Here is a 27,675-nt window from a genome sequence, read left to right on the forward strand (position 1 = left end):
CATACACTGTCCCCATCAAACACTCCCAGGACAGGTACAGCACGAGGTTAGATACAGAGTAAAGCTCACTCGACACTGTCCCCTTCAAACACTCCCAGGACAGGTACAGCACGGGGTTAGATACAGAGTAAAGCTCCCTCTACACAGTCCCCATCAAACACTCCCAGGACAATTACAGCACGGGGTTCGATACAGAGTAAAGCTCCATCTACACTGTCCCCATCAAACACTCCCAGGACAATTACAGCACGGGGTTCGAAACAGAGTAAAGCTCCCCCTAGAGTGTCCCCATCAATCTCTCCCAGGACAGGTACAGCACGGGGTTAGATACAGAGTAAAGCTCCCTCGACACTGTCCCCATCAAACACTTCCAGGACAGGTACAGCACGGGGTTCGATACAGAGTAAAGCTCCCTCCACACTGTCCCCATCAAACACTCCCAGGACAGGTACAGGACGTGGTTAGGTACAGAGTAAAGCTCCCTCTACACTGTCCCCATCAAACACTCCCAGGACAGGTACAGCACGGGGTTCGATACAGAGTAAAGCTCCCTCGACACTGTCCACATCAACCACTCCCAGGACAGGTACAGCATGGGGTGAGATACAGAGTAAAGCTCCCATACACTGTCCCCATCAAACACTCCCAGGACAGGTACAGCACGGGGTTAGGTACAGAGTAAAGCTCCCTCTACACTGTCCCCATCAAACACTCCCAGGACAGGTACAGCACGGGGTGAGATACAGAGTAAAGCTCCCATACACTGTCCCCATCAAACACTCCCAGGACAGGTACAGCACGAGGTTAGATACAGAGTAAAGCTCACTCGACACTGTCCCCTTCAAACACTCCCAGGACAGGTACAGCACGGGGTTAGATCCAGAGTAAAGATTCCTCTACACTGTTCCCATCAAACACTCCCAGGACAGGTATAGCACGGGGTGAGATACAGAGTAAAGCTCCCTCTACACTGTCCCCATCAAACACTCCCAGGACAGGTACAGCACGAGGTTAGATACAGAGTAAAGCTCCCTCGACACTGTCCACATCAACCACTCCCAGGAGAGGTACAGCAAGGGGTTCGATACAGAGTAAAGCTCCCTCCACACTGTCTCCCATCAAACACTCCCAGGACAGGTACAGCACGAGGTTAGATACAGAGTAAAGCTCACTCGACACTGTCCCCTTCAAACACTCCCAGGACAGGTACAGCACGGGGTTAGATCCAGAGTAAAGATTCCTCTACACTGTCCCCATCAAACACTCCCAGGACAGGTATAGCACGGGGTGAGATACAAAGTAAAGCTCCCTCCACACTGTCCCCATCAAACACTCCCAGGACAGGTACAGCACGGGGTTAGTTACTGAGTAAAGCTCCCTCTACACTGTCCCCATCAAACACTCCCAGTACAGGTACAGCACGGGGTTCGATACAGAGTAAAGCTCCCTCGACACTGTCCACATCAAACACTCCCAGGACAGGTACAGCACGGAGTTCGATACAGAGTAAAGCTCCATCTACACTGTCCCCATCAAACACTCCCAGGACAATTACAGCACGGGGTTCGATACAGAGTAAAGCTCCCCCTACAGTGTCCCCATCAAACTCTCCCAGGACAGGTACAGCATGGGGTTAGATACAGAGTAAAGCTCCCGCTGCACTGTCCCCATCAACCACTCCCAGGACAGGTACAGCACGGGGTGAGATACCGAGTAAAGCTCCCATACACTGTCCCCATCAAACACTCCCAGGACAGGTACAGCACGGGGTTAGGTACAGAGTAAAGCTCCCTGTACACTGTCCCCATCAAACACTCCCAGGACAGGTACAGCACGGGGTGAGATACAGAGTAAAGCTCCCATACACTGTCCCTATCAAACACTCCCAGGACAGGTACAGCATGGGTTTCGATACAGAGTAAAGCTCCCTCTACACTGTCCCCATCAAACACTCCCAGGACAGGTAAAGCACAGGGTTAGATACAGAGTAAAGCTCCCTCTACACTGTCTCTCATCAAACACTCCCAGGACAGGTACAGCACGGGGTTAGATACAGAGTAAAGCTCACTCTACACTGTCCCCTTCAAACACTCTCAGGACAGGTACAGCACGGGGTTAGATACAGAGTAAAGATTCCTCTACACTGTCCCCATCAAACACTCCCAGGACAGGTATAACACGGGGTGAGATACAGAGTAAAGCTCCCTCTACACTGCCCCATCAAACACTCCCAGGACAGGTACAGCACGGGGTTCGATACAGAGTAAAGCTCCCTCTACACTGTCCCCATCAAACACTCCCAGGACAGGTACAGCACGAGGTTAGATACAGAGTAAAGCTCCCTCTACACTGTCCCCGTCAAACACTCCCAGGACAGGTATAGCACGGGGTTAGATACAGAGTAAAGCTCCCTCTACACTTTCCCCATCAAACACTCCCAGGACAGATATAACACGGGGTGAGATACAGAGTAAAGCTCCCTCGACACTGTCCCCATCAAACACTCCCAGGACAGGTACAGCACGGGGTTAGATACTGAGTAAAGCTCCCTCGACACTGTCCCCATCAAATACTCCCAGGACAGGTACAGCACGGAGTGAGTTACAGACTAAAGCTCCCTCGACACTGTCCCCATTAAACACTCCCAGGACAGGTACAGCACGGGGTTCGATGCAGAGTAAAGCTCCCTCTACAGTGTCCCCATCAAACTCTCCCAGGACAGGTACAGCATGGGGTTCGATACAGAGTAAAGCTGCCTCCACACTGTCTCCCATCAAACACTCCCAGGACAGGTACAGCACGAGGTTAGATACAGAGTAAAGCTCACTCGACACTGTCCCCTTCAAACACTCCCAGGACAGGTACAGCACGGGGTTCGATACAGAGTAAAGCTCCCTCCACACTGTCCCCATCAAACACTCCCAGGACAGGTACAGCACGTGGTTAGTTACTGAGTAAAGCTCCCTCTACACTGTCCCCATCAAACACTCCCAGGACAGGTACAGCACGGGGTTCGATACAGAGTAAAGCTCCCTCGATACTGTCCACATCAAACACTCCCAGGAGAGGTACAGCACGGAGTTCGATACAGAGTAAAGCTCCATCTACACTGTCCCCATCAAACACTCCCAGGACAATTACAGCACGGGGTTCGATACAGAGTAAAGCTCCCCCTACAGTGTCCCCATCAAACTCTCCCAGGACAGGTACAGCATGGGGTTAGATACAGAGTAAAGCTCCCGCTGCACTGTCCCCATCAACCACTCCCAGGACAGGTACAGCACGGGGTGAGATACCGAGTAAAGCTCCCATACACTGTCCCCATCAAACACTCCCAGGACAGGTACAGCACGGGGTTAGGTACAGAGTAAAGCTCCCTCTACACTGTCCCCTTCAAACACTCTCAGGACAGGTACAGCACGGGGTTAGATACAGAGTAAAGATTCCTCTACACTGTCCCCATCAAACACTCCCAGGACAGGTATAACACGGGGTGAGATACAGAGTAAAGCTCCCTCTACACTGCCCCATCAAACACTCCCAGGACAGGTACAGCACGGGGTTCGATACAGAGTAAAGCTCCTTCTACACTGTCCCCATCAAACACTCCCAGGACAGGTACAGCACGAGGTTAGATACAGAGTAAAGCTCCCTCTACACTGTCCCCGTCAAACACTCCCAGGACAGGTATAGCACGGGGTTAGATACAGAGTAAAGCTCCCTCTACACTTTCCCCATCAAACACTCCCAGGACAGATATAGCACGGGGTGAGATACAGAGTAAAGCTCCCTCGACACTGTCCCCATCAAACACTCCCAGGACAGGTACAGCACGGGGTTAGATACTGAGTAAAGCTCCCTCGACACTGTCCCCATCAAATACTCCCAGGACAGGTACAGCACGGAGTGAGTTACAGACTAAAGCTCCCTCGACACTGTCCCCATTAAACACTCCCAGGACAGGTACAGCACGGGGTTCGATGCAGAGTAAAGCTCCCTCTACAGTGTCCCCATCAAACTCTCCCAGGACAGGTACAGCATGGGGTTAGATACAGAGTAAAGCTCCCTCTACACTGACCCCATCAACCACTCCCAGGACAGGAACAGCACGGGGTGAGATGCAGAGTAAAGCTCCCTCGACACTAACCCCATCAAACACTCTCAGGACAGGTACAGCACGGGGTTAGATACTGAGTAAAGCTCCCTCGACACTGTCCCCATCAAACACTCCCAGGACAATTACAGCACGGGGTTCGATACAGAGTAAAGCTCCATCTACACTGTCCCCATCAAACACTCCCAGGACAATTACAGCACGGGGTTCGAAACAGAGTAAAGCTCCCCCTACAGTGTCCCCATCAATCTCTCCCAGGACAGGTACAGCACGGGGTTAGATACAGAGTAAAGCTCCCTCGACACTGTCCCCATCAAACACTTCCAGGACAGGTACAGCACGGGGTTCGATACAGAGTAAAGCTCCCTCCATACTGTCCCCATCAAACACTCCCAGGACAGGTACAGCACGTGGTTAGGTGCAGAGTAAAGCTCCCTCTACACTGTCCCCATCAAACACTCCCAGGACAGGTACAGCACGGGGTTCGATACAGAGTAAAGCTCCCTCGACACTGTCCACATCAACCACTCCCAGGACAGGTACAGCATGGGGTGAGATACAGAGTAAAGCTCCCATACACTGTCCCCATCAAACACTCCCAGGACAGGTACAGCACGGGGTTAGGTACAGAGTAAAGCTCCCTCTACACTGTCCCCATCAAACACTCCCAGGACAGGTACAGCACGGGGTGAGATACAGAGTAAAGCTCCCATACACTGTCCCCATCAAACACTCCCAGGACAGGTACAGCACGAGGTTAGATACAGAGTAAAGCTCACTCGACACTGTCCCCTTCAAACACTCCCAGGACAGGTACAGCACGGGGTTAGATCCAGAGTAAAGATTCCTCTACACTGTCCCCATCAAACACTCCCAGGACAGGTATAGCACGGGGTGAGATACAGAGTAAAGCTCCCTCTACACTGTCCCCATCAAACACTCCCAGGACAGGTACAGCACGAGGTTAGATACAGAGTAAAGCTCCCTCGACACTGTCCACATCAACCACTCCCAGGAGAGGTACAGCACGGGGTTCGATACAGAGTAAAGCTCCCTCCACACTGTCTCCCATCAAACACTCCCAGGACAGGTACAGCACGAGGTTAGATACAGAGTAAAGCTCACTCGACACGGTCCCCTTCAAACACTCCCAGGACAGGTACAGCACGGGGTTAGATCCAGAGTAAAGATTCCTCTACACTGTCCCCATCAAACACTCCCAGGACAGGTAAAGCACGGGGTGAGATACAGAGTAAAGCTCCCTCTACACTGTCCCCATCAAACACTCCCAGGACAGGTACAGCACGGGGTTCGATACAGAGTAAAGCTCCCTCCACACTGTCCCCATCAAACACTCCCAGGACAGGTACAGCACGTGGTTAGTTACTGAGTAAAGCTCCCTCTACACTGTCCCCATCAAACACTCCCAGGACAGGTACAGCACGGGGTTCGATACAGAGTAAAGCTCCCTCGATACTGTCCACATCAAACACTCCCAGGACAGGTACAGCACGGAGTTCGATACAGAGTAAAGCTCCATCTACACTGTCCCCATCAAAAACTCCCAGGACAATTACAGCACGGGGTTCGATACAGAGTAAAGCTCCCCCTACAGTGTCCCCATCAAACTCTCCCAGGACAGGTACAGCATGGGGTTAGATACAGAGTAAAGCTCCCGCTGCACTGTCCCCATCAACCACTCCCAGGACAGGTACAGCACGGGGTGAGATACCGAGTAAAGCTCCCATACACTGTCCCCATCAAACACTCCCAGGACAGGTACAGCACGGGGTTAGGTACAGAGTAAAGCTCCCTCTACACTGTCCCCATCAAACACTCCCAGGACAGGTACAGCACGGGGTGAGATACAGAGTAAAGCTCCCATACACTGTCCCTATCAAACACTCCCAGGACAGGTACAGCACGGGGTTCGATACAGAGTAAAGCTCCCTCTACACTGTCCCCATCAAACACTCCCAGGACAGGTACAGCACAGGGTTAGATACAGAGTAAAGCTCCCTCTACACTGTCTTTCATCAAACACTCCCAGGACAGGTACAGCACTGGGTTAGATACAGAGTAAAGCTCACTCTACACTGTCCCCTTCAAACACTCTCAGGACAGGTACAGCACGGGGTTAGATACAGAGTAAAGATTCCTCTACACGGTCCCCATCAAACACTCCCAGGACAGGTATAACACGGGGTGAGATACAGAGTAAAGCTCCCTCTACACTGCCCCATCAAACACTCCCAGGACAGGTACAGCACGCGGTTCGATACAGAGTAAAGCTCCCTCTACACTGTCCCCATCAAACACTCCCAGGACAGGTACAGCACGAGGTTAGATACAGAGTAAAGCTCCCTCTACACTGTCCCCGTCAAACACTCCCAGGACAGGTATAGCACGGGGTTAGATACAGAGTAAAGCTCCCTCTACACTTTCCCCATCAAACACTCCCAGGACAGATATAGCACGGGGTGAGATACAGAGTAAAGCTCCCCCTACACTGTCCCCATTAAACACTCCCAGGACTGGTACAGCACGGAGTTCGATACAGAGTAAATCTCCCTCTACACTGTCCCCATCAAACACTCCCAGGACAGGTACAGCACGGGGTTCAATACAGAGTAAAGCTCCCTCTACACTGTCCCCATCAAACATTCCCAGGACAGGTACAGCACGGGGTTAGATACAGAGTAAAGCTCCCTCTACACTGTCCCCATCAAACACTCCCAGGACAGGTGCAGCATGGGGTTAGATACAGAGTAAAGCTCCCTCTACACTGTCCCCATCAAACACTCCCAGGACAGGTACAGCACGGGGTTAGATACAGAGTAAAGCTCCCTCTACACTTTCCCCATCAAACACACCCAGGACAGGTATAGCACGGGGTGAGATACAGAGTAAAGCTCCCTCTACACTGTCCCCATCAAACACTCCCAGGACAGGTATAGCACGGGGTGAGATACAGAGTAAAGCTCCCTCTACACTGTCCCCATCAAACACTCCCAGGACAGGTACAGCACATGGTTAGGTACAGAGTAAAGCTCCCTCTACACTGTCCCCATCATACACTCCCAGGACAGGTACAGCACGGGGTTCGATACAGAGTAAAGCTCCCTCGACACTGTCCACATCAACCACTCCCAGGACAGGTACAGCACGGGGTGAGATACAGAGTAAAGCTCCCATACACTGTCCCCATCAAACACTCCCAGGACAGGTACAGCACGGGGTTCGATACAGAGTAAAGCTCCCTCGATACTGTCCACATCAAACACTCCCAGGACAGGTACAGCACGGAGTTCGATACAGAGTAAAGCTCCATCTACACTGTCCCCATCAAAAACTCCCAGGACAATTACAGCACGGGGTTCGATACAGAGTAAAGCTCCCCCTACAGTGTCCCCATCAAACTCTCCCAGGACAGGTACAGCATGGGGTTAGATACAGAGTAAAGCTCCCGCTGCACTGTCCCCATCAACCACTCCCAGGACAGGTACAGCACGGGGTGAGATACCGAGTAAAGCTCCCATACACTGTCCCCATCAAACACTCCCAGGACAGGTACAGCACGGGGTTAGGTACAGAGTAAAGCTCCCTCTACACTGTCCCCATCAAACACTCCCAGGACAGGTACAGCACGGGGTGAGATACAGAGTAAAGCTCCCATACACTGTCCCTATCAAACACTCCCAGGACAGGTACAGCACGGGGTTCGATACAGAGTAAAGCTCCCTCTACACTGTCCCCATCAAACACTCCCAGGACAGGTACAGCACAGGGTTAGATACAGAGTAAAGCTCCCTCTACACTGTCTTTCATCAAACACTCCCAGGACAGGTACAGCACGGGGTTAGATACAGAGTAAAGCTCACTCTACACTGTCCCCTTCAAACACTCTCAGGACAGGTACAGCACGGGGTTAGGTACAGAGTAAAGATTCCTCTACACTGTCCCCATCAAACACTCCCAGGACAGGTATAACACGGGGTGAGATACAGAGTAAAGCTCCCTCTACACTGCCCCATCAAACACTCCCAGGACAGGTACAGCACGCGGTTCGATACAGAGTAAAGCTCCCTCTACACTGTCCCCATCAAACACTCCCAGGACAGGTACAGCACGAGGTTAGATACAGAGTAAAGCTCCCTCTACACTGTCCCCGTCAAACACTCCCAGGACAGGTATAGCACGGGGTTAGATACAGAGTAAAGCTCCCTCTACACTTTCCCCATCAAACACTCCCAGGACAGATATAGCACGGGGTGAGATACAGAGTAAAGCTCCCCCTACACTGTCCCCATTAAACACTCCCAGGACTGGTACAGCACGGAGTTCGATACAGAGTAAATCTCCCTCTACACTGTCCCCATCAAACACTCCCAGGACAGGTACAGCACGGGGTTCAATACAGAGTAAAGCTCCCTCTACACTGTCCCCATCAAACATTCCCAGGACAGGTACAGCACGGGGTTAGATACAGAGTAAAGCTCCCTCTACACTGTTCCCATCAAACACTCCCAGGACAGGTGCAGCATGGGGTTAGATACAGAGTAAAGCTCCCTCTACACTGTCCCCATCAAACACTCCCAGGACAGGTACAGCACGGGGTTAGATACAGAGTAAAGCTCCCTCTACACTTTCCCCATCAAACACACCCAGGACAGGTATAGCACGGGGTGAGATACAGAGTAAAGCTCCCTCTACACTGTCCCCATCAAACACTCCCAGGACAGGTATAGCACGGGGTGAGATACAGAGTAAAGCTCCCTCTACACTGTCCCCATCAAACACTCCCAGGACAGGTACAGCACATGGTTAGGTACAGAGTAAAGCTCCCTCTACACTGTCCCCATCATACACTCCCAGGACAGGTACAGCACGGGGTTCGATACAGAGTAAAGCTCCCTCGACACTGTCCACATCAACCACTCCCAGGACAGGTACAGCACGGGGTGAGATACAGAGTAAAGCTCCCATACACTGTCCCCATCAAACACTCCCAGGACAGGTACAGCACGGGGTTAGGTACAGAGTAAAGCTCCCTCTACACTGTCCCCATCAAACACTCCCAGGACAGGTACAGCACGGGGTGAGATACAGAGTAAAGCTCCCATACACTGTCCCCATCAAACACTCCCAGGACAGGTACAGCACGGGGTTCGATACAGAGTAAAGCTCCCTCCACACTGTCTCCCATCAAACACTCTCAGGACAGGTACAGCACGGGGTTCGATACAGAGTAAAGCTCCCCCTACAGTGTCCCCATCAAACTCTCCCAGGACAGGTACAGCATGGGGTTAGATACAGAGTAAAGCTCCCGCTGCACTGTCCCCATCAACCACTCCCAGGACAGGTACAGCACGGGGTGAGATACCGAGTAAAGCTCCCATACACTGTCCCCATCAAACACTCCCAGGACAGGTACAGCACGGGGTTAGGTACAGAGTAAAGCTCCCTCTACACTGTCCCCATCAAACACTCCCAGGACAGGTACAGCACGGGGTGAGATACAGAGTAAAGCTCCCATACACTGTCCCTATCAAACACTCCCAGGACAGGTACAGCACGGGGTTCGATACAGAGTAAAGCTCCCTCTACACTGTCCCCATCAAACACTCCCAGGACAGGTACAGCACAGGGTTAGATACAGAGTAAAGCTCCCTCTACACTGTCTTTCATCAAACACTCCCAGGACAGGTACAGCACGGGGTTAGATACAGAGTAAAGCTCACTCTACACTGTCCCCTTCAAACACTCTCAGGACAGGTACAGCACGGGGTTAGATACAGAGTAAAGATTCCTCTACACTGTCCCCATCAAACACTCCCAGGACAGGTATAACACGGGGTGAGATACAGAGTAAAGCTCCCTCTACACTGCCCCATCAAACACTCCCAGGACAGGTACAGCACGCGGTTCGATACAGAGTAAAGCTCCCTCTACACTGTCCCCATCAAACACTCCCAGGACAGGTACAGCACGAGGTTAGATACAGAGTAAAGCTCCCTCTACACTGTCCCCGTCAAACACTCCCAGGACAGGTATAGCACGGGGTTAGATACAGAGTAAAGCTCCCTCTACACTTTCCCCATCAAACACTCCCAGGACAGATATAGCACGGGGTGAGATACAGAGTAAAGCTCCCCCTACACTGTCCCCATTAAACACTCCCAGGACTGGTACAGCACGGAGTTCGATACAGAGTAAATCTCCCTCTACACTGTCCCCATCAAACACTCCCAGGACAGGTACAGCACGGGGTTCAATACAGAGTAAAGCTCCCTCTACACTGTCCCCATCAAACATTCCCAGGACAGGTACAGCACGGGGTTAGATACAGAGTAAAGCTCCCTCTACACTGTCCCCATCAAACACTCCCAGGACAGGTGCAGCATGGGGTTAGATACAGAGTAAAGCTCCCTCTACACTGTCCCCATCAAACACTCCCAGGACAGGTACAGCACGGGGTTAGATACAGAGTAAAGCTCCCTCTACACTTTCCCCATCAAACACACCCAGGACAGGTATAGCACGGGGTGAGATACAGAGTAAAGCTCCCTCTACACTGTCCCCATCAAACACTCCCAGGACAGGTATAGCACGGGGTGAGATACAGAGTAAAGCTCCCTCTACACTGTCCCCATCAAACACTCCCAGGACAGGTACAGCACATGGTTAGGTACAGAGTAAAGCTCCCTCTACACTGTCCCCATCATACACTCCCAGGACAGGTACAGCACGGGGTTCGATACAGAGTAAAGCTCCCTCGACACTGTCCACATCAACCACTCCCAGGACAGGTACAGCACGGGGTGAGATACAGAGTAAAGCTCCCATACACTGTCCCCATCAAACACTCCCAGGACAGGTACAGCACGGGGTTAGGTACAGAGTAAAGCTCCCTCTACACTGTCCCCATCAAACACTCCCAGGACAGGTACAGCACGGGGTGAGATACAGAGTAAAGCTCCCATACACTGTCCCCATCAAACACTCCCAGGACAGGTACAGCACGGGGTTCGATACAGAGTAAAGCTCCCTCTACACTGTGCGCATCAGACACTCCCAGGACAGGTACAGCACGGGGTTAGGTACAGAGTAAAGCTCCCTCTACACTGTCCCCATCAAACACTCCCAGGACAGGTACAGCACGGGGTTCGATACAGAGTAAAGCTCCCTCCACACTGTCTCCCATCAAACACTCCCAGGACAGGTACAGCACGAGGTTAGATACAGAGTAAAGCTCACTCGACACTGTCCCCTTCAAACACTCCCAGGACAGGTACAGCACGGGGTTAGATACAGAGTAAAGCTCCCTCTACACTGTCCCCATCAAACACTCCCAGGACAGGTACAGCACGCAGTTAGATACAGAGTAAAGCTCCCTCTACACTGTCCCCATCAGACACTCCCAGGACAGGTACAGCACGGGGTTAGGTACAGAGTAAAGCTCCCTCTACACTGTCCCCATCAAACACTCCCAGGACAGGTACAGCACGGGGTTCGATACAGAGTAAAGCTCCCTCCACACTGTCTCCCATCAAACACTCCCAGGACAGGTACAGCACGAGGTTAGATACAGAGTAAAGCTCACTCGACACTGTCCCCTTCAAACACTCCCAGGACAGGTACAGCACGGGGTTAGATACAGAGTAAAGCTCACTCGACACTGTCCCCTTCAAACACTCCCAGGACAGGTACAGCACGGGGTTAGATACAGAGTAAAGCTCCCTCTACACTGTCCCCATCAAACACTCCCAGGACAGGTACAGCACGGGGTTAGATACAGAGTAAAGCTCCCTCTACACTGTCCCCATCAAACACTCCCAGGACAGGTACAGCGCGGGGTTAGATTCAGAGTAAAGCTCCCTCCACACTGTCGCCATCAAACACTCCCAGGACAGGTACAGCACGCAGTTAGATACAGAGTAAAGCTCCCTCTACACTGTCCCCATCAGACACTCCCAGGACAGGTACAGCACGGGGTTAGGTACAGAGTAAAGCTCCCTCTACACTGTCCCCATCAAACACTCCCAGGACAGGTACAGCACGGGGTTCGATACAGAGTAAAGCTCCCTCCACACTGTCTCCCATCAAACACTCCCAGGACAGGTACAGCACGAGGTTAGATACAGAGTAAAGCTCACTCGACACTGTCCCCTTCAAACACTCCCAGGACAGGTACAGCACGGGGTTAGATACAGAGTAAAGCTCCCTCTACACTGTCCCCATCAAACACTCCCAGGACAGGTACAGCACGGGGTTAGATACAGAGTAAAGCTCCCTCTACACTGTCCCCATCAAACCTCCCGGGACAGGTACAGCACGGGGTTAGATTCAGAGTAAAGCTCCCTCCACACACAAACACACCGGGTTACCATTTCCCGTTCCTCTGTCGGATTTTCGGACTATTTTATCCTCCACATTAGATCAGTGAAGAGATCAGGTCAGTGACAGCCTCGTCCAGCTGACCGCACCCCCCCCCCCCCCCCCAACACCCACACACACACACACACACTCTCCCTCGATCAATGTACCTGAGCCTCCCGTCCTGTGCCGCAGCTCCACCTGGGATGATCTTTGTGATGAAGATGCTGGGATCATCTCCAATGTGTGGGTTGTCCGTTCCTCCAGCGATACTGAATCCAAGGCCAGAATTGCCCTGGGAAGGGGCAGGAAAGAGCAACTGTTGAGTTCCACAAGCATTGACTGGGGTTTCCCACTCAGTGGGGGGGGGGGGTGGGGGGGGGGGGGGGTCTCCAACCCCGGCGGGAACCTCCGATGTCGCCTGATCCGCGCCGGGGCCCACCGATCGGCGGACCGGCCTCTGTGGCTGGGGGCCTCCTTTCCTACGCGCCGGCCCCTGTCGCCCTGCGCCATGTTGCGTCTGGGCCGGCCCGTTGAAGGAGGCCACTGCGCATGTCCTCGTTGGCGCCGACTCAACCGCGCAAGCGCGGATCCCGCGGCGCCCAGCTCGCGTTGGGATCGGCAGCTGGAGCGGCGCGAACCTCTCCAGCGAAGTGCTGGCCCCTTGCCGGGGCCAGAATTAGTCGCGGGGGCGGCCCGTTCGCGCTGTCGTAAAACGCGTCGGCATTTACGACGGCGTGGACACTCGGCCGCGGGATTGGAGAATCACGCCCCATGCATCAATAACTCAGTGAGGAGAAGGGCTGAGAGTGGGACAGACTGTGTGCGAGAGAGGGAGAAAGAGAGAGAATGTGTGTGAGAGAGAGTGTGGGAGAGAGAGAGTGTGTGAAAGAGAGTGTGTAAGAGAGACAGTCAGAAGTCTTACAACATCAGGTTAAAGTCCAACAGGTTTGTTTCAAACACTAGCTTTCGGAGCGCTGCTCCTTCATTCACCTGAGGAAGGAGCAGTGCTCCGAAAACTAGTGATTCGAAACAAACCTGTTGGACTTTAACCTGGTGTTGTGAGACTTCTCACTGTGCTCACCCCAGTCCAACGCCGGCATCTCCACATCTTGCAAGAGAGAGATAGAGAAGATGTGTGTGTGTGTATGAGAAAGTGTCTGAGAGAGTGTGAGAGTGCGTGTGAGAGGAGGAGCATGTGAGACAGCGTCTGAGAGTGTGCACACACGCATGTGTTTGTGCACGTGTGTGTTTGAGTGTGTGCGTGTGTATGCAGGGATGTGTGAGAGCCCGTGTGTGCCTTTGTGCGTGCTTGTTTGAGAGTGTGAGTGCATGTGTGCGTGTGTGAGAGTCTGTGCGTGTTTGTGAGTGAGAGTGTGCGCGCGTCTGTGAGTGAGTGTGTGTTTGTGAGTGTGTGCGTGCGTGAGTGTGTGTTTGTGAGTGAGTGCGTGCGTGAGAGTGTGTTTGAGAGTGTGTGTGTGTGTGAGAGTGTGTGTGTGATTGTGAGTGTGCGCATGTGTGAGTGTGTGTGCATTTGTGAGTGTGTGTTTGTGAGTGTGTGCTAGTGCGTGTGAGATTGTGTGCGTGTGCGTGTGTGTGTGCGTGTGTGAGTGTGTGTGAGTGTGTGTGCGTGTGTGTGCGTGTGTGTGCGTGTGTGTGCGTGTGTGTGCGTGTGTGTGCGTGTGTGTGCGTGTGTGTGCGTGTGTGTGCGTGTGTGTACGTGTGCATGTGCGTGTGCGTGCGCGAGTGTGTGTGTTTGCGAGTGTGTGTGTGAGTGTGTGTGTGTGTGAGTATGTGTGTATGTGAGTGTGTGTGCGTTTGTGAGTGTGTGCTAGTGTGTGCACGTGAGTCGGGGGATCCGTGTATGAGAATGGTGAGCGGTGCTGATCTTGCAGTGAGCGGACCGAATGCTCAGGTGCACAGAGGGGGAGGTGGAGCGGTTTGTACGGACCGAGTGCGCGCGGGCTGGGGTGTCGTCACCCTGCGAGCTCTGTCAGGCAGTGAGCTATTGTTCCCTCACACGGGACCACAGGCTGTTGGGGGAAGGTTGAAAGAACTCGCCGATCACTTACTCTCTCCAGTGTAATCTCTTCGTACTCAATCTCTCCATCAGTGCCATTGATCTGCGCAAGTAAAAGAGACAACGTCAGACCCCCAACTCCAGAATGTAGGCGGAGTATCTGCAACTTGTAGAACAGTCTACAACACCGCTGAATGACAAGGAGGCACTTTCTCATGTTAAAGTAATAAACTGCCCCCAGGTACCTGGCGAGAGGGCTACCGGATAAAATCTGACAGGAACACGGGGGAGATATTAGGGCAGGTGACCGAAACCTCAGTCAATGACATTTATAAGCAGCGTTTTAAATGAGACAGAGAGAGGGAGAGAGAGAGGGAAGGTAGGAGAGGGTTAGGGAGGGAATTCCAGAGCGTCCGGCCTCCAGGCAGCTGAAGTCACGGCCGCCAATGGCGGAGCAATGGGATGCGCGAGAGGCCGGAATTGGAGGAGCGCAGAGATCTCGGAGGGTGGTAGGGGGCTGGAGGAGGTTACAGAGATGGAGAGGGGTGTAGGGGCTGGAGGACGTTACAGAGATAGGGAGGGTTGTAGGGGCTGGAGGAGGTTACAGAGATGGAGAGGGGTGTAGGGGCTGGAGGAGGTTACAGAGATGGAGAGGGGTGTAGGGGCTGGAGGAGGTTACAGAGATAGGGAGGGTTGTAGGGGCTGGAGGATGTTACAGAGATAGGGAGGGGTGGAGGGGCTGGAGGAGGTTACAGAGATAGGGAGGGTTGTAGGGGCTGGAGGAGGTTACAGAGATAGGGAGGGTTGTAGGGGCTGGAGGAGGTTACAGAGATGGAGAGGGGTGTAGGGGCTGGAGGAGGTTACAGAGATGGAGAGGGGCGTAGGGGCTGGAGGAGGTTACAGAGATAGGGAGGGTTGTAGGGGCTGGAGGAGGTTACAGAGATAGGGAGGGGTGTAGGGGCTGGAGGAGATTACAGAGACAGGGAGGGGTGTAGGAGCTGGAGGCGGTTACAGAGATGGAGAGGGTTGTAGGGGCTGGAGGAGGTTACAGAGATGGAGAGGGGTGTAGGGGCTGGAGGAGGTTACAGAGACAGGGAGGGCTGTAGGAGCTGGAGGCGGTTACAGAGATGGAGAGGGTTGTCGGGGCTGGAGGAGGTTACAGAGATAGGGAGGGTTGTAGGGGCTGGAGGAGGTTACAGAGATAGGGAGGGTTTTAGGGACAGGAGGAGGTTAGAGATAGGGAGGCTGGTAGGGTCTGGAGGAGGTTACAGAGATAGGGAGGGTTGTAGGGACTGGAGGAGGTTACAGAGACAGGGAGGGTTGTAGGGGCTGGAGGAGGTTACAGAGATTGGGGGGTTGTAGGGGCTGTAGGAGGTTACAGAGATAGGGAGGGTTGTAGGATCTCGAGGAGGTTACAGAGATTGGGAGAGTTGTAGGGACTGGAGGAGGTTACAGAGATAGGGAGGGGTTGTAGGGGCTGGAGGAGGTTACAGAGATAGGGAGGGTTGTAGGGGCTGGAGGAGGTTACAGAGATAGGGAGGGCTATAAGGGCTGGAGGAGGTTACAGAGATAGGGAGGGGGTGTAGGGGCTGGAGGAGGTTACAGAGATAGGGAGGGTTGTAGGGGCTGGAAGAGGTTACAGAGAAAGGGAGGGTTGTAGCGGCTGGAGGAGGTTACAGAGATAGGGAGGGTTGTAGGGGCTGGAAGAGGTTACAGAGAAAGGGAGGGTTGTAGGGGCTGGAAGAGGTTACAGAGATAGGGAGGGTTGTAGGGGCTGGAGGAGGTTACAGAGATAGGGAGGGGTGCAGGGACTGGAGGAGGTTACAGAGATAGGGATGGTTGTAGGGGCTGGAGGAGGTTACAGAGATAGGGAGGGTAGTAGGATCTGGAGGAGGGTGCAGAGATAGGGAGGGTAGTAGGGGCTGGAGGAGGTTACAGAGATAGGGAGGGTAGTAGGGGCTGGAGGAGGTTACACAGATAGGGAGGGTTGTAGGGACTGGAGGAGGTTACAGAGATTGGGGGGTTGTAGGGACTGGAGGAGGTTACAGAGATTGGGGGATTGTAGGGGCTGGAGGAGGTTACAGAGATAGGGAGGGGTGTAGGGGCTGGAGGAGGTTACAGAGATAGGGAGGGTAGTAGGGGCTGGAGGAGGTTACAGAGATAGGGAGGGGTGTAGGGGCTGGAGGAGGTTACACAGATAGGGAGGGTTGTAGGGACTGGAGGAGGTTACAGAGATTGGGGGATTGTAGGGGCTGGAGGAGGTTACAGAGATTGGGAGAGTTGTAGGGGCTGGAGGAGGTTACAGAGATAGGGAGGGTTGTAGGGGTTGGAGGAGGTTACAGAGATGGGGAGGGTTGTAGGGGCTGGAGGAGGTTACAGAGATAGGGAGGGTTGTAGGGGCTGGAGGAGGTTACAGAGATAGGGAGGGCTGTAAGGGCTGGAGGAAGTTACAGAGATAGGGAGGGGGTGTAGGGGCTGGAGGAGGTTACAGAGATAGGGAGGGTTGTTGGGGCTGGAAGAGGTTACAGAGAAAGGGAGGGTTGTAGGGGCTGGAAGAGGTTACAGAGATAGGGAGGGTTATAGGGGCTGGAAGAGGTTACAGAGAAAGGGAGGGTTGTAGGGGCTGGAGGAGGTTTCAGAGATAGGGAGGATTGTAGGGGCTGGAGGAGGTTACAGAGATAGGGATGGTTGTAGGGGCTGGAGGAGGTTACAGAGATAGGGAGGGTTGTAGGGGCTGGAGGAGGTTACAGAGATAGGGAGGGTTGTAGGGGCTGGAGGAGGTTACAGAGATAGGGAGGGTTGTAGGGGCTGGAGGAGGTTACAGAGATAGGGAGTGTTGTAGGGGCTGGAGGAGGTTACAGAGATAGGGAGGGTTGTAGGGGCTGGAGGAGGTTACAGAGATAGGGAGGGTTGTAGGGGCTGGAGGAGGTTACAGAGATAGGGAGGGTTGTAGGGGCTGGAGGAGGTTACAGAGATAGGGAGGGTTGTAGGGGCTGGAGGAGGTTACAGAGATAGGGAGGGTTGTAGGGGCTGGAGGAGGTTACAGAGATAGGGAGGGTTGTAGGGGCTGGAGGAGGTTACAGAGATAGGGAGGGTTGTAGGGGCTGGAGGAGGTTACAGAGACAGGGAGGGTTGTAGGGACTGGGAGGTTACAGAGATAGGGAGGGGTGGAGGGGCTGGAGGAGGTTACAGAGATAGGGAGGGGGTGTAGGGGCTGGAGGAGGTTACAGAGATAGGGAGGGTTGTTGGGGCTGGAGGAGGTTACAGAGATAGGGAGGGTTGTTGGGGCTGGAGGAGGTTACAGAGATAGGGAGGGGTGTAGGGGCTGGGGGAGGTTACAGCTGAAGTGTGAGTCCATTTCCACTCTCACCTTTACAGAATCCCCACCCAAATCACCCGTCTCGGCGGAACCAACGGTTCGGCCCCTGGGTCAGGTGTAGATTTCCCCTCATTGGGACCTCGCATAGATTTCAACATTGCCTAAATCTCGGTGTCAGTCCACACAAACAGCCTGCGATTACCCCACGGGGAACGTGAATGGCACACGGGTGAAGATGACACGTGTTTACGTTGGTAGCATGATTCTTACTCCAACACGTGTGTATCAGAACACGCGATCACCCACGAATCCGACTCAAAACATGCGGGCACTGCTGGAATATAAAAGACTTACGTAAGGCGGTGCATCCAGACTGTCAGTGTTCACTATCACTGGGGGCGTGTTGGCCTGGGAAAGAGAGAAGAGGGCATTACTGCAGAGACTGACACGCCCGGCGTGAAAATCAAGGCAAACGCTGTGGGCCGCGGTAACAGCGGGTCAGCAGGGGTTAACGCAGGGCGGCAGCGGACTGGAAGGTCACCACGAGAGAGAGAGGGAGGGAGAGAGAGGGAGATGCGAGATCACCGAGTCCTGCGGCGTTGAAGACGCCAGGGATTGAGCAGCTCGACACATGGCTGGAAACCAGCCAGTCAGGATCGCCGCTAAGACAGGCCCCACACCCTCAAACTCAGCCAGCCCCCAAAGATGTCCGTGAGAGACCGTCACCCCCCTCGTAATCTTTTAAATTCCGGTTCTCGCCAGTCCGGGATTGACCCAACCGATTCCAATGGGGTGGGGTCATCTCTGGCAGGGATCCTTCCCGAACTGCCCTTGGAACCAGCCGCTCGCTCGCCCCATTTCACAGAGGGGGGGGGGGGAATTCAGAGTCACCCTCATCGCCGTGGGGTCTGGAGTCACGTGCAGGCCAGACCGGGTAAGGACGGCAGATTCCATTCCCCGGAGAACCGAACGTGTTTTCAACAACAACCGACGATAGTTTCATCATCGGAGTCGCCAAGATTCACTTCCAATCCCAGATTTGAACCCAGGCCCGTCAGCCTGGGCCTCTGGATTACTAAATCCAGCGATGTTGCCGCTGCCCCACCCTCTCCCCTTGGGCAGGGCTCACCTTACAGGAAGGAATCGCTGACATTAGCTGGCTCGGTGACTAACGCTAAAACACTGCAGCCTCAGAATCTCAAGGGCACAGATTCAGGTCTATCGCTCGCCGTGGGGAACTGAGAGAGGTGCAGCACTGTCAGCGGTGCTGAATTTCTAACTGGCATCCATTTCATGCCTCTTGAGAGATTGAAAGGGTTTGTTGTCGACCCCACTCTCCCTCCCTCCCGATTTCGGGCAGCGGGTGTTAGTTTTCGGGATTTACTGGGAGCCCCGTGCGCACCGTCGCCTTTGCTTCCTGCCCACCGCAGGAACGGTTCTGTCTCATGCGTCGCGACATTAACAGTTCTGAAGTACGCCGATGATAGGGTACGCGGGGTGGGGGTGAGGGGTGCGGTGACACCTCAGGAACGACAACGGAAACCATTGGGACTCGGCGGAGGAGTTTGTGAAATGGTGCGAGAACAATTCTCTTCAACTGAAACAATCTAAGCGCCAGGACTAATTCTAGACCTTTGGAAAAAGCCAATGACTGATATTGCCCCTGTGAAGGTTCATGGTGTAGACATTAAAATAGTTACTAACGAGAAATATCGAGGTTTCAAAGTAGACGAGAGGTTGGAGTGGCGGGCGCGGTGTGTTGATGTGGTGGCCAAGGGCTCTACCGCGTCAAGAAAATTAAAATCCTTTCTGGCATACCCTACAATCATCAAACTCTCCGCAAGCGGCTGTAGTTAAGGGCGCTGCCGTCATCTCCATAAGGTACAAAAGAGATCGCAAACTGTTCAAATCAAACCCTACTTGCTGCTGATTTAAAAAGTGGACTTTGCTGGACATAAACAAAACAATATGTCTGCCACAGGTCACATGATTTGCAAGCTGGCTACAGTTCAGGGAAATTCCAACAGTAATTACAGGACAACCCTCGTCCTTGTGGAATCTCACACCTATCGTCATGTGGACCCAATACAAGCAGTGAAATAAGGGCGCAGCAGACAGTCGGTCTCCCCAGTCTGGACCCAGAACAAAGAGCGGGCATTGAGACTCGTTATACCCGCAGAGGAGCTAATAGCCACCTTCGAACTCCTAAGGTGAACGATGGATTTTGACCAAAGGCATGGAATCCGATTGTCAACTTGAAGCTGGCTCGTCGATGTGCAACACCATGCGGCTTAAACTCCTCTGGCCTTTGGACTGTTTACATCACACATTCCTGGACTCCCAGCGTGGGGTCAATATCCAGCCGGTCAACGCCAAAGTGGGCTGACATCGAAGCTTGCCTCAACTTTAATCTCTGAGCCCAGTCCCCGAAAGATTCCGGCCTTTGCCAGTAGAGTGGACCGTGTTTCTGTACAACAACCTCAACTTGCTGCGTCATCACCAACTTTGAAGAAATTCGGCAACTCCTTTCAGCTACCTGTACCCCCCCCTCCCCCGAACCTTAACACCTGTGTAAAGAAAACTTCACTTGGTCCTGACATTCACTTGAATTAACATTCCTACCTGTGTTTTCCTTCTTGCTCCAAGTTATTCCCAATTAGGAAACCCTTTTCGTTCTCATCTCCTCCCTAAGTGCCTGTTAATGTAGTTGTGAAGACCAATCCCCTCCCTCCCGGGTTTGAATGTGTGAGTAAACAAAAGTTCGGATTGAACCCTGAAGCTTTATTAGAGGACAGAGAGATGGGGGGGGGGGGGGGGGGGGGAGTATTCGCTCACGAATTCCGGGTGAAATCCACTCTCGGAGAATCGCGACACGGGTAAACGTGCGTCGTGAAACGGTGAGGATCACCTCCCCCCCAGCCTCGTCTCAGTATGGCCGCTGGGCGGGATCAGAGAAAAGGTTACAATCGCTAAATGCACCGGAACAGTCTTCAATACCTATTCAATTAAATCGAGATGTCTGCGACGGGCTGATTTTCATTGTTCGGCTGCTGTTATTCTAAACAATCCTGAAATGGATTTGTGCGTGGGCACCGACGTGTAATAAAAATCCAACTGCCTAACAAACAGCGTTGGCCCCTTTAAGATAAAAGAATTGCCCGCACAGCCCTGCTGAATTTTCGCATCATCTTTGGCAACTCCCTTTCAATTCGTCAAGAAGCCAGAGGACACAAACTATTCTCATTACTCCAGCTGTGCAAGGACAAGCGAGAGATGAAGATTTGGCGCTGGAATATTCATTACACTGTTATTACGCACCACCCACTTTCTCATCAACCACATCATACCGCTGTTGGAAATTATTACCTGCCAAGGCTCAGCACAGAGGCTGCTCAGTGTAATGTGCACGGGGTGACAAATCCCTCTCCCGGCTCCCCACCAGCTCCGAGGCAACATTCAACGTTTCCGAGGGCACAGAGAGGGTCACCCTCTATCCTCACCCTCACTCTCCTGGCTGTGGTGGGGGGGGGGGGGGGGGGGTTCGGTAACCCCTCACACACACACACACACACACTCCTGTATCTGGGGAGGTCTCTCTAACCCTCTCTCTCTCTCTCTCTCACACTCCTGTACCTGGGGAGGTCTCTCTAACCCTCTCTCTCACACACACACTCCTGTACCTGGGGAGGTCTCTCTAACCCTCTCTCTCTCTCTCTCTCTCACACACACACTCCTGTACCTGGGGAGGTCTCTCTAACCCTCTCTCTCTCTCTTACACACACTCCTGTATCTGGGGAGGTCTCTCGAACCCTCTCTCTCTCACACACTCCTGTATCTGGGGAGGTCTCTCTAACCCTCTCTCTCTCTCTCTCACACACACTCCTGTACCTGGGGAGGTCTCCCTAACCCACTCTCTCTCTCTCTCACACACACACTCCTGTATCTGGGGAGGTCTCTCTAACCCTCTCTCTCTCTCACACACACACTCCTGTATCTGGGGAGGTCTCTCTAACCCCCTCTCTCTCTCTCTCTCTCTCTCTCACACACACTCCTGTATCTGGGGAGGTCTCTCTAACCCCCTCTCTCTCTCACACACTCCTGTATCTGGGGAGGTCTCTCTAACCCTCTCTCTCTCTCACACACACACTCCTGGAACTGGGGAGGTCTCTCTAAACCTCTCTCTCTCACACACACTCCTGTACCTGGGGAGGTCTCTCTAACCATCTCTCTCCCTCTGACACACACTCCTGCATCTGGGGAGGTCTCTCTAACCCTCTCTCTCCCTCTCACACACACTCCTGCATCTGGGGAGGTCTCTCTAACCCTCTCTCTCTCCCTCTCACACACACTCCTGCATCTGGGGAGGTCTCTCTAACCCTCTCTCTCTCTCTCTCTCTCTCACACACACTCCTGTATCTGGGGAGGTCTCTCTAACCCTCTCTCTCTCTCACACACTCCTGTATCTGGGGAGGTCTCTCTAACCCTCTCTCTCTCTCTCTCTCACACTCCTGTATCTGGGGAGGTCTCTCCAACCCTCTCTCTCTCTCTCTCACACACTCCTGTACCTGGGGAGGTCTCTCTAACCCTCTCTCTCTCGCTCACACACACTCCTGTATCTGGGGAACATAGAACATAGAACATAGAAAATACAGCACAGAACAGGCCCTTCGGCCCACGACGTTGTGCCGAACCTTTGTCCTAGATTAATCATAGATTATCATTGAATTTACAGTGCAGAAGGAGGCCATTCGGCCCTTTGAGTCTGCACCAGCTCTTGGAAAGAGCACCCTACCCAAACTCAACACCTCCACCCAACACCAAGGGCAATTTGGACATTAAGGGCAATTTATCATTGGCCAATTCACCTAACCCGCACATCTTTGGACTGTGGGAGGAAACCGGAGCACCCGGAGGAAACCCACGCAGACACGGGGAGGACGTGCAGACTCCGCACAGACAATGACCCAAGCCGGAATCGAACCTGGGACCCTGGAGCTGTGAAGCAGTTGTGCTATCCACAATGCTACTGTGCTGCCCTTAAGAACAAATAAATCTACACTATATCATTTTCCCATAATCCATGTACCTATCCAACAGCTGCTTGAAGGTCCCTAATGTTTCCGACTCAACTACTTCCACAGGCAGTGCATTCCATGCCCCCACTACTCTCTGGGTAAAGAACCTACCTCTGATATCCCTCCTATATCTTCCACCTTTCACCTTAAATTTATGTCCCCTTGTAATGGTGTGTTCCACCTGGGGAAAAAGTCTCTGACTGTCTACTCTATCTATTCCCCTGATCATCTTATAAACCTCTATCAAGTCGCCCCTCATCCTTCTCCGCTCTAATGAGAAAAGGCCTAGCACCCTCAACCTTTCCTCGTAAGACCTACTCTCCATTCCAGGCAACATCCTGGTAAATCTTCTTTGCACCTTTTCCAGAGCTTCCACATCCTTCCTAAAATGAGGCGACCAGAACTGTACACAGTACTCCAAATGTGGCCTTACCAAAGTTTTGTACAGCTGCATCATCACCTCACGGCTCTTAAATTCAATCCCTCTGTTAATGAACGCGAGCACACCATAGGCCTTCTTCACAGCTCTATCCACTTGAGTGGCAACTTTCAAAGATGTATGAACATAGACTCCAAGGTCTCTCTGCTCCTCCACAATGCCAAGAACTCTACCGTTAACCCTGTATTCCGCATTCATATTTGTCCTTCCAAAATGGACAACCTCACACTTTTCAGGGTTAAACTCCATCTGCCACTTCTCAGCCCAGCTCTGCATCCTATCTATGTCTCTTTGCAGCCGACAACAGCCCTCCTTACTATCCACAACTCCACCAATCTTCGTATCGTCTGCAAATTTACTGACCCACCCTTCAACTCCCTCATCCAAGTCATTAATGAAAATCACAAACAGCAGAGGACCCAGAACTGATCCCTGCGGTACACCACTGGTAACGGGGATCCAGGCTGAATATTTGCCATCCACCACCACTCTCTGACTTCTATCGGTTAGCCAGTTCGTTATCCAACTGGCCAAATTTCCCACTATCCCATGCCTCCTTACTTTGTGCAGAAGCCTACCATGGGGAACTTTATCAAATGCCTTACTAAAATCCATGTACACTACATCCACTGCTTTACCTTCATCCACATGCTTGGTCACCTCCTCAAAGAATTCAATAAGATTTGTAAGGCAAGACCTACCCCTCACAAATCCGTGCTGACTATCCCGAATCAAGCAGTGTCTTTCCAGATGCTCAGAAATCCTATCCTTCAGTACCCTTTCCATTACTTTGCCTACCACCGAAGTAAGACTAACTGGCCTGTAATTCCCAGGGTTATCCCTAGTTCCTTTTTTGAACAGGGGCACGACATTCGCCACTCTCCAATCCCCTGGTACCACCCCTGTTGACAGTGAGGACGAAAAGATAATTGCCAACGGCTCTGCAATTTCATCTCTTGCTTCCCATAGAATCCTTGGATATATCCCGTCAGGCCCGGGGGACTTGTCTATCCTCAAGTTTTTCAAAATGCCCAACACATCTTCCTTCCTAACAAGTATTTCCTCGAGCTTACCAATCTGTTTCACACTGTCCTCTCCAACAATATCGCCCCTCTCATTTGTAAATACAGAAGAAAAGTACTCATTCAAGACCTCTCCTATCTCTTCAGACTCAATACACAATCTCCCGCTACTGTCCTTGATCGGACCTACCCTCGCTCTAGTCATTCTCATATTTCTCACATATGTGTAAAAGGCCTTGGGGTTTTCCTTGATCCTACCCGCCAAAGATTGTTCATGACCTCTCTTAGCTCTCCTAATCCCTTTCTTCAGTTCCCTCCTGGCTATCTTGTATCCCTCCAATGCCCTGTCTGAACCTTGTTTCCTCAGCCTTACATAAGTCACCTTTTTTCTCTTAACAAGACATTCAACCTCTCTTGTCAACCATGGTTCCCTCACTCGACCATCTCTTCCCTGCCTGACAGGGACATACATATCAAGGACACGTAGCACCTGTTCCTTGATAAAGTTCCACATTTCACTTGTGTCCTTCCCTGCCAGCCTATGTTCTCAACTTATGCACTTCAATTCTTGTCTGACAACATCGTATTTACCCTTCCCCAATTGTAAACCTTGCCCTGTTGCACGTACCTATCCCTCTCCATTACTAAAGTGAAAGTCACAGAATTGTGGTCACTATCTCCAAAATGCTCCCCCACTAACAAATCTATCACTTGCCCTGGCTCATTACCCAGTACTAAATCCAATATTGCCCCTCCTCTGGTCGGACAATCTACATACTGTGTTAGAAAAGCTTCCTGGACACACTGCACAAACACCACCCCATCCAAACTATTTGATCTAAAGAGTTTCCACTCAATATTTGGGAAGTTAAAGTCGCCCATGACTACTACCCTATGACATCTGCACCTTTCCAAAATCTGTTTCCCAATCTGTTCCTCCACATCTCTGCTACTATTGGGGGGCCTATAGAAAACTCCTAACAAGGTGACTGCTCCTTTCCTATTTCTGACTTCAACCCATACTACCTCAATAGGGTGATACTCCTCGAACTGCCTTTCTGCAGCTGTTATACTATCTCTAATTAATAATGCCACCCCCCCACCTCTTTTACCACCCTCCCTAATCTTATTGAAACATCTATAACCAGGGACCTCCAACAACCATTTCTGCCCCTCTTCTATCCAAGTTTCCGTGATGGCCACCACATCGTAGTCCCAAGTACCGATCCATGCGTTAAGTTCACCCACCTTCTTCCTGATGCTTCTTGCGTTGAAGTATACACACTTCAACCCATCTCCGTGCCTGCAAATACTCTCCTTTGTCAGTGTTCCCTTCCCCACTGCCTCATTACATGCTTTGGCGTCCTGAATATCGGCTACCTTAGTTGCTGGACTACAAATCCGGTTCCCATTCCCCTGCCAAATTAGTTTAAACCCTCCCGAAGAGTACTAGCAAACCTCCCTCCCAGGATATTGGTGCCCCTCTGGTTCAGATGCAACCCGTCCTGCTTGTACAGGTCCCACCTTCCCCAGAATGCGCTCTAATTATCCAAATACCTGAAGCCCTCCCTCCTACACCATTCCTGCAGCCACGTGTTCAACTGCACTCTCTCCCTATTCCTAGCCTCGCTATCACGTGGCACCGGCAACAAACCAGAGATGACAACTCTGTCTGTCCTGGCTTTCAACTTCCAGCCTAACTCCCTAAACTTGTTTATTACCTCCACACCCCTTTTCCTACCTATGTCGTTGGTACCAATGTGCACCACGACTTCTGGCTGCTCACCCTCCCCCTTAAGGATCCTGAAGACACGATCCGAGACATCCCTGGCCCTGGCACCCGGGAGGCAACATACCTTCCGGGAGTCTCGCTCGCGACCACAGAATCTCCTATCTATTCCCCTAACCATTGAATCTCCTACAACTATTGCTTTTCTATTCTCCCCCCTTCCCTTCTGAGCCCCAGAGTCAGACTCAGTGCCAGAGACCTGGCCGCTAGGGCCTTCCCCCGGTAGGTCATCCCCCCCAACAGCATCCAAAACGGTATACTTGTTTTGAAGGGGAACGGCCACGAGGGATCCCTGCACTGTCTGCCTGTTTGTTTTTTTCCCCCTGACTGTAACCCAGCTATTCTTGTCCTGTAACTTGGGTGTGGTTACCTCCCTGTAACTCTTCTCAATCACCCCCTCTGCCTCCCGGATGATCCGAAGTTCATCCAGCTTCAGCTCCAGTTCCCTAACACGGTCTTTGAGGAGCTGAAGTTGGGTGCACTTCCCGCAGGTATAGTCAGTGGGGACACCGGTGGTATCCCTCACCACCCACAACCTACAGGAGGAGCATGTAACTGGCCTAGCCTCCATCCCCTCTTACCTGACAGAATATAGCTGCTGTGTGGACTAACTAGATCTCCGCCCTCCGACTCTGCTCCCAGTCAGCTACACTTCCTGTAAACTCCTGGCTCTCTTCTCACTCTTTGCGGAAATGTCGGAAACAAAATGAAAGGAGCACCTTACTCCCTCCTCACCTAACTCCCTCGGTCACCAAACTCTCACTATCGCACTCAAAAAGCACCAAATTCAGCACTCCCTCGGTCACCAAACTCTCACTATCGCACTCAAAAAGCACCAAATTCAGCACTCCCTCGGTCACCAAACTCTCACTATCGCACTCAAAAAGCACCAAATTCAGCACTCCCTCGGTCACCAAACTCTCACTATCGCACTCAAAAAGCACCAAATTCAGCACTCCCTCGGTCACCAAACTCTCACTATCGCACTCAAAAAGCACCAAATTCAGCACTCCCTCGGTCACCAAACTCTCACTATCGCACTCAAAAAGCACCAAATTCAGCACTCCCTCAGTCACGAAACTCTCACTATCGCACTCAAAAAGCACCAAATTCAGCACTCGGTGCAAACAAAGTCTGCACTGTAGGGGATCACTTTTATACTGTGAATCTAGCCTCTGAAAAACTGGCCAAATCCAATTAACTAATTAACAAGCTCCAGCTGCAAGTGCCTAGAAGTAGAAGCCTGTTTAAAGCTGATTGAAAATTCACCTTCTTCTAAACCAAACAGCAACTTTTAAGTTAATTAACTAAATAAATGAAAGACTAAACTTTAGATAAAAATGAAGCCTTATACTCCCTCGGTCACCAAACTCTCACTATCGCACTCAAAAAGCACCAAATTCAGCACTCAGTGCAAACTGAGGAGGTCTCTCTAACCCTCTCTCTCTCTCTCTCTCTCACACACACACTCCTGTATCTGGGGAGGTCTCTCTAACCCTCTCTCTCTCTCTCTCTCTCTCT

The 27,675-nt window shown here is 52.2% G+C and overlaps 1 protein-coding gene across 4 annotated transcripts in view; it reads right to left on the reverse strand.

The window, feature by feature from the left end:
- The window catches only part of LOC140404625 (disks large homolog 4), a 912,024-nt gene that overhangs the window by 292,346 nt on the left and 592,003 nt on the right, over positions 1 to 27,675 (reverse strand). For all 4 annotated transcript variants that reach the window (XM_072493232.1, XM_072493231.1, XM_072493230.1 and 1 more), the window contains 3 exons: positions 18,184 to 18,237; positions 14,563 to 14,613; positions 12,661 to 12,785 (listed from right to left, as the gene is read on the reverse strand). In XM_072493232.1, coding sequence (XP_072349333.1) covers positions 12,661 to 12,785; positions 14,563 to 14,613; positions 18,184 to 18,237 — 230 coding nt within the window. The remainder of the gene's footprint in view (positions 1 to 12,660; positions 12,786 to 14,562; positions 14,614 to 18,183; positions 18,238 to 27,675) is intronic.

This window comes from Scyliorhinus torazame, chromosome 31 (genome assembly GCF_047496885.1).
Source record: "Scyliorhinus torazame isolate Kashiwa2021f chromosome 31, sScyTor2.1, whole genome shotgun sequence".
Classification (NCBI taxonomy): domain Eukaryota; kingdom Metazoa; phylum Chordata; class Chondrichthyes; order Carcharhiniformes; family Scyliorhinidae; genus Scyliorhinus; species Scyliorhinus torazame.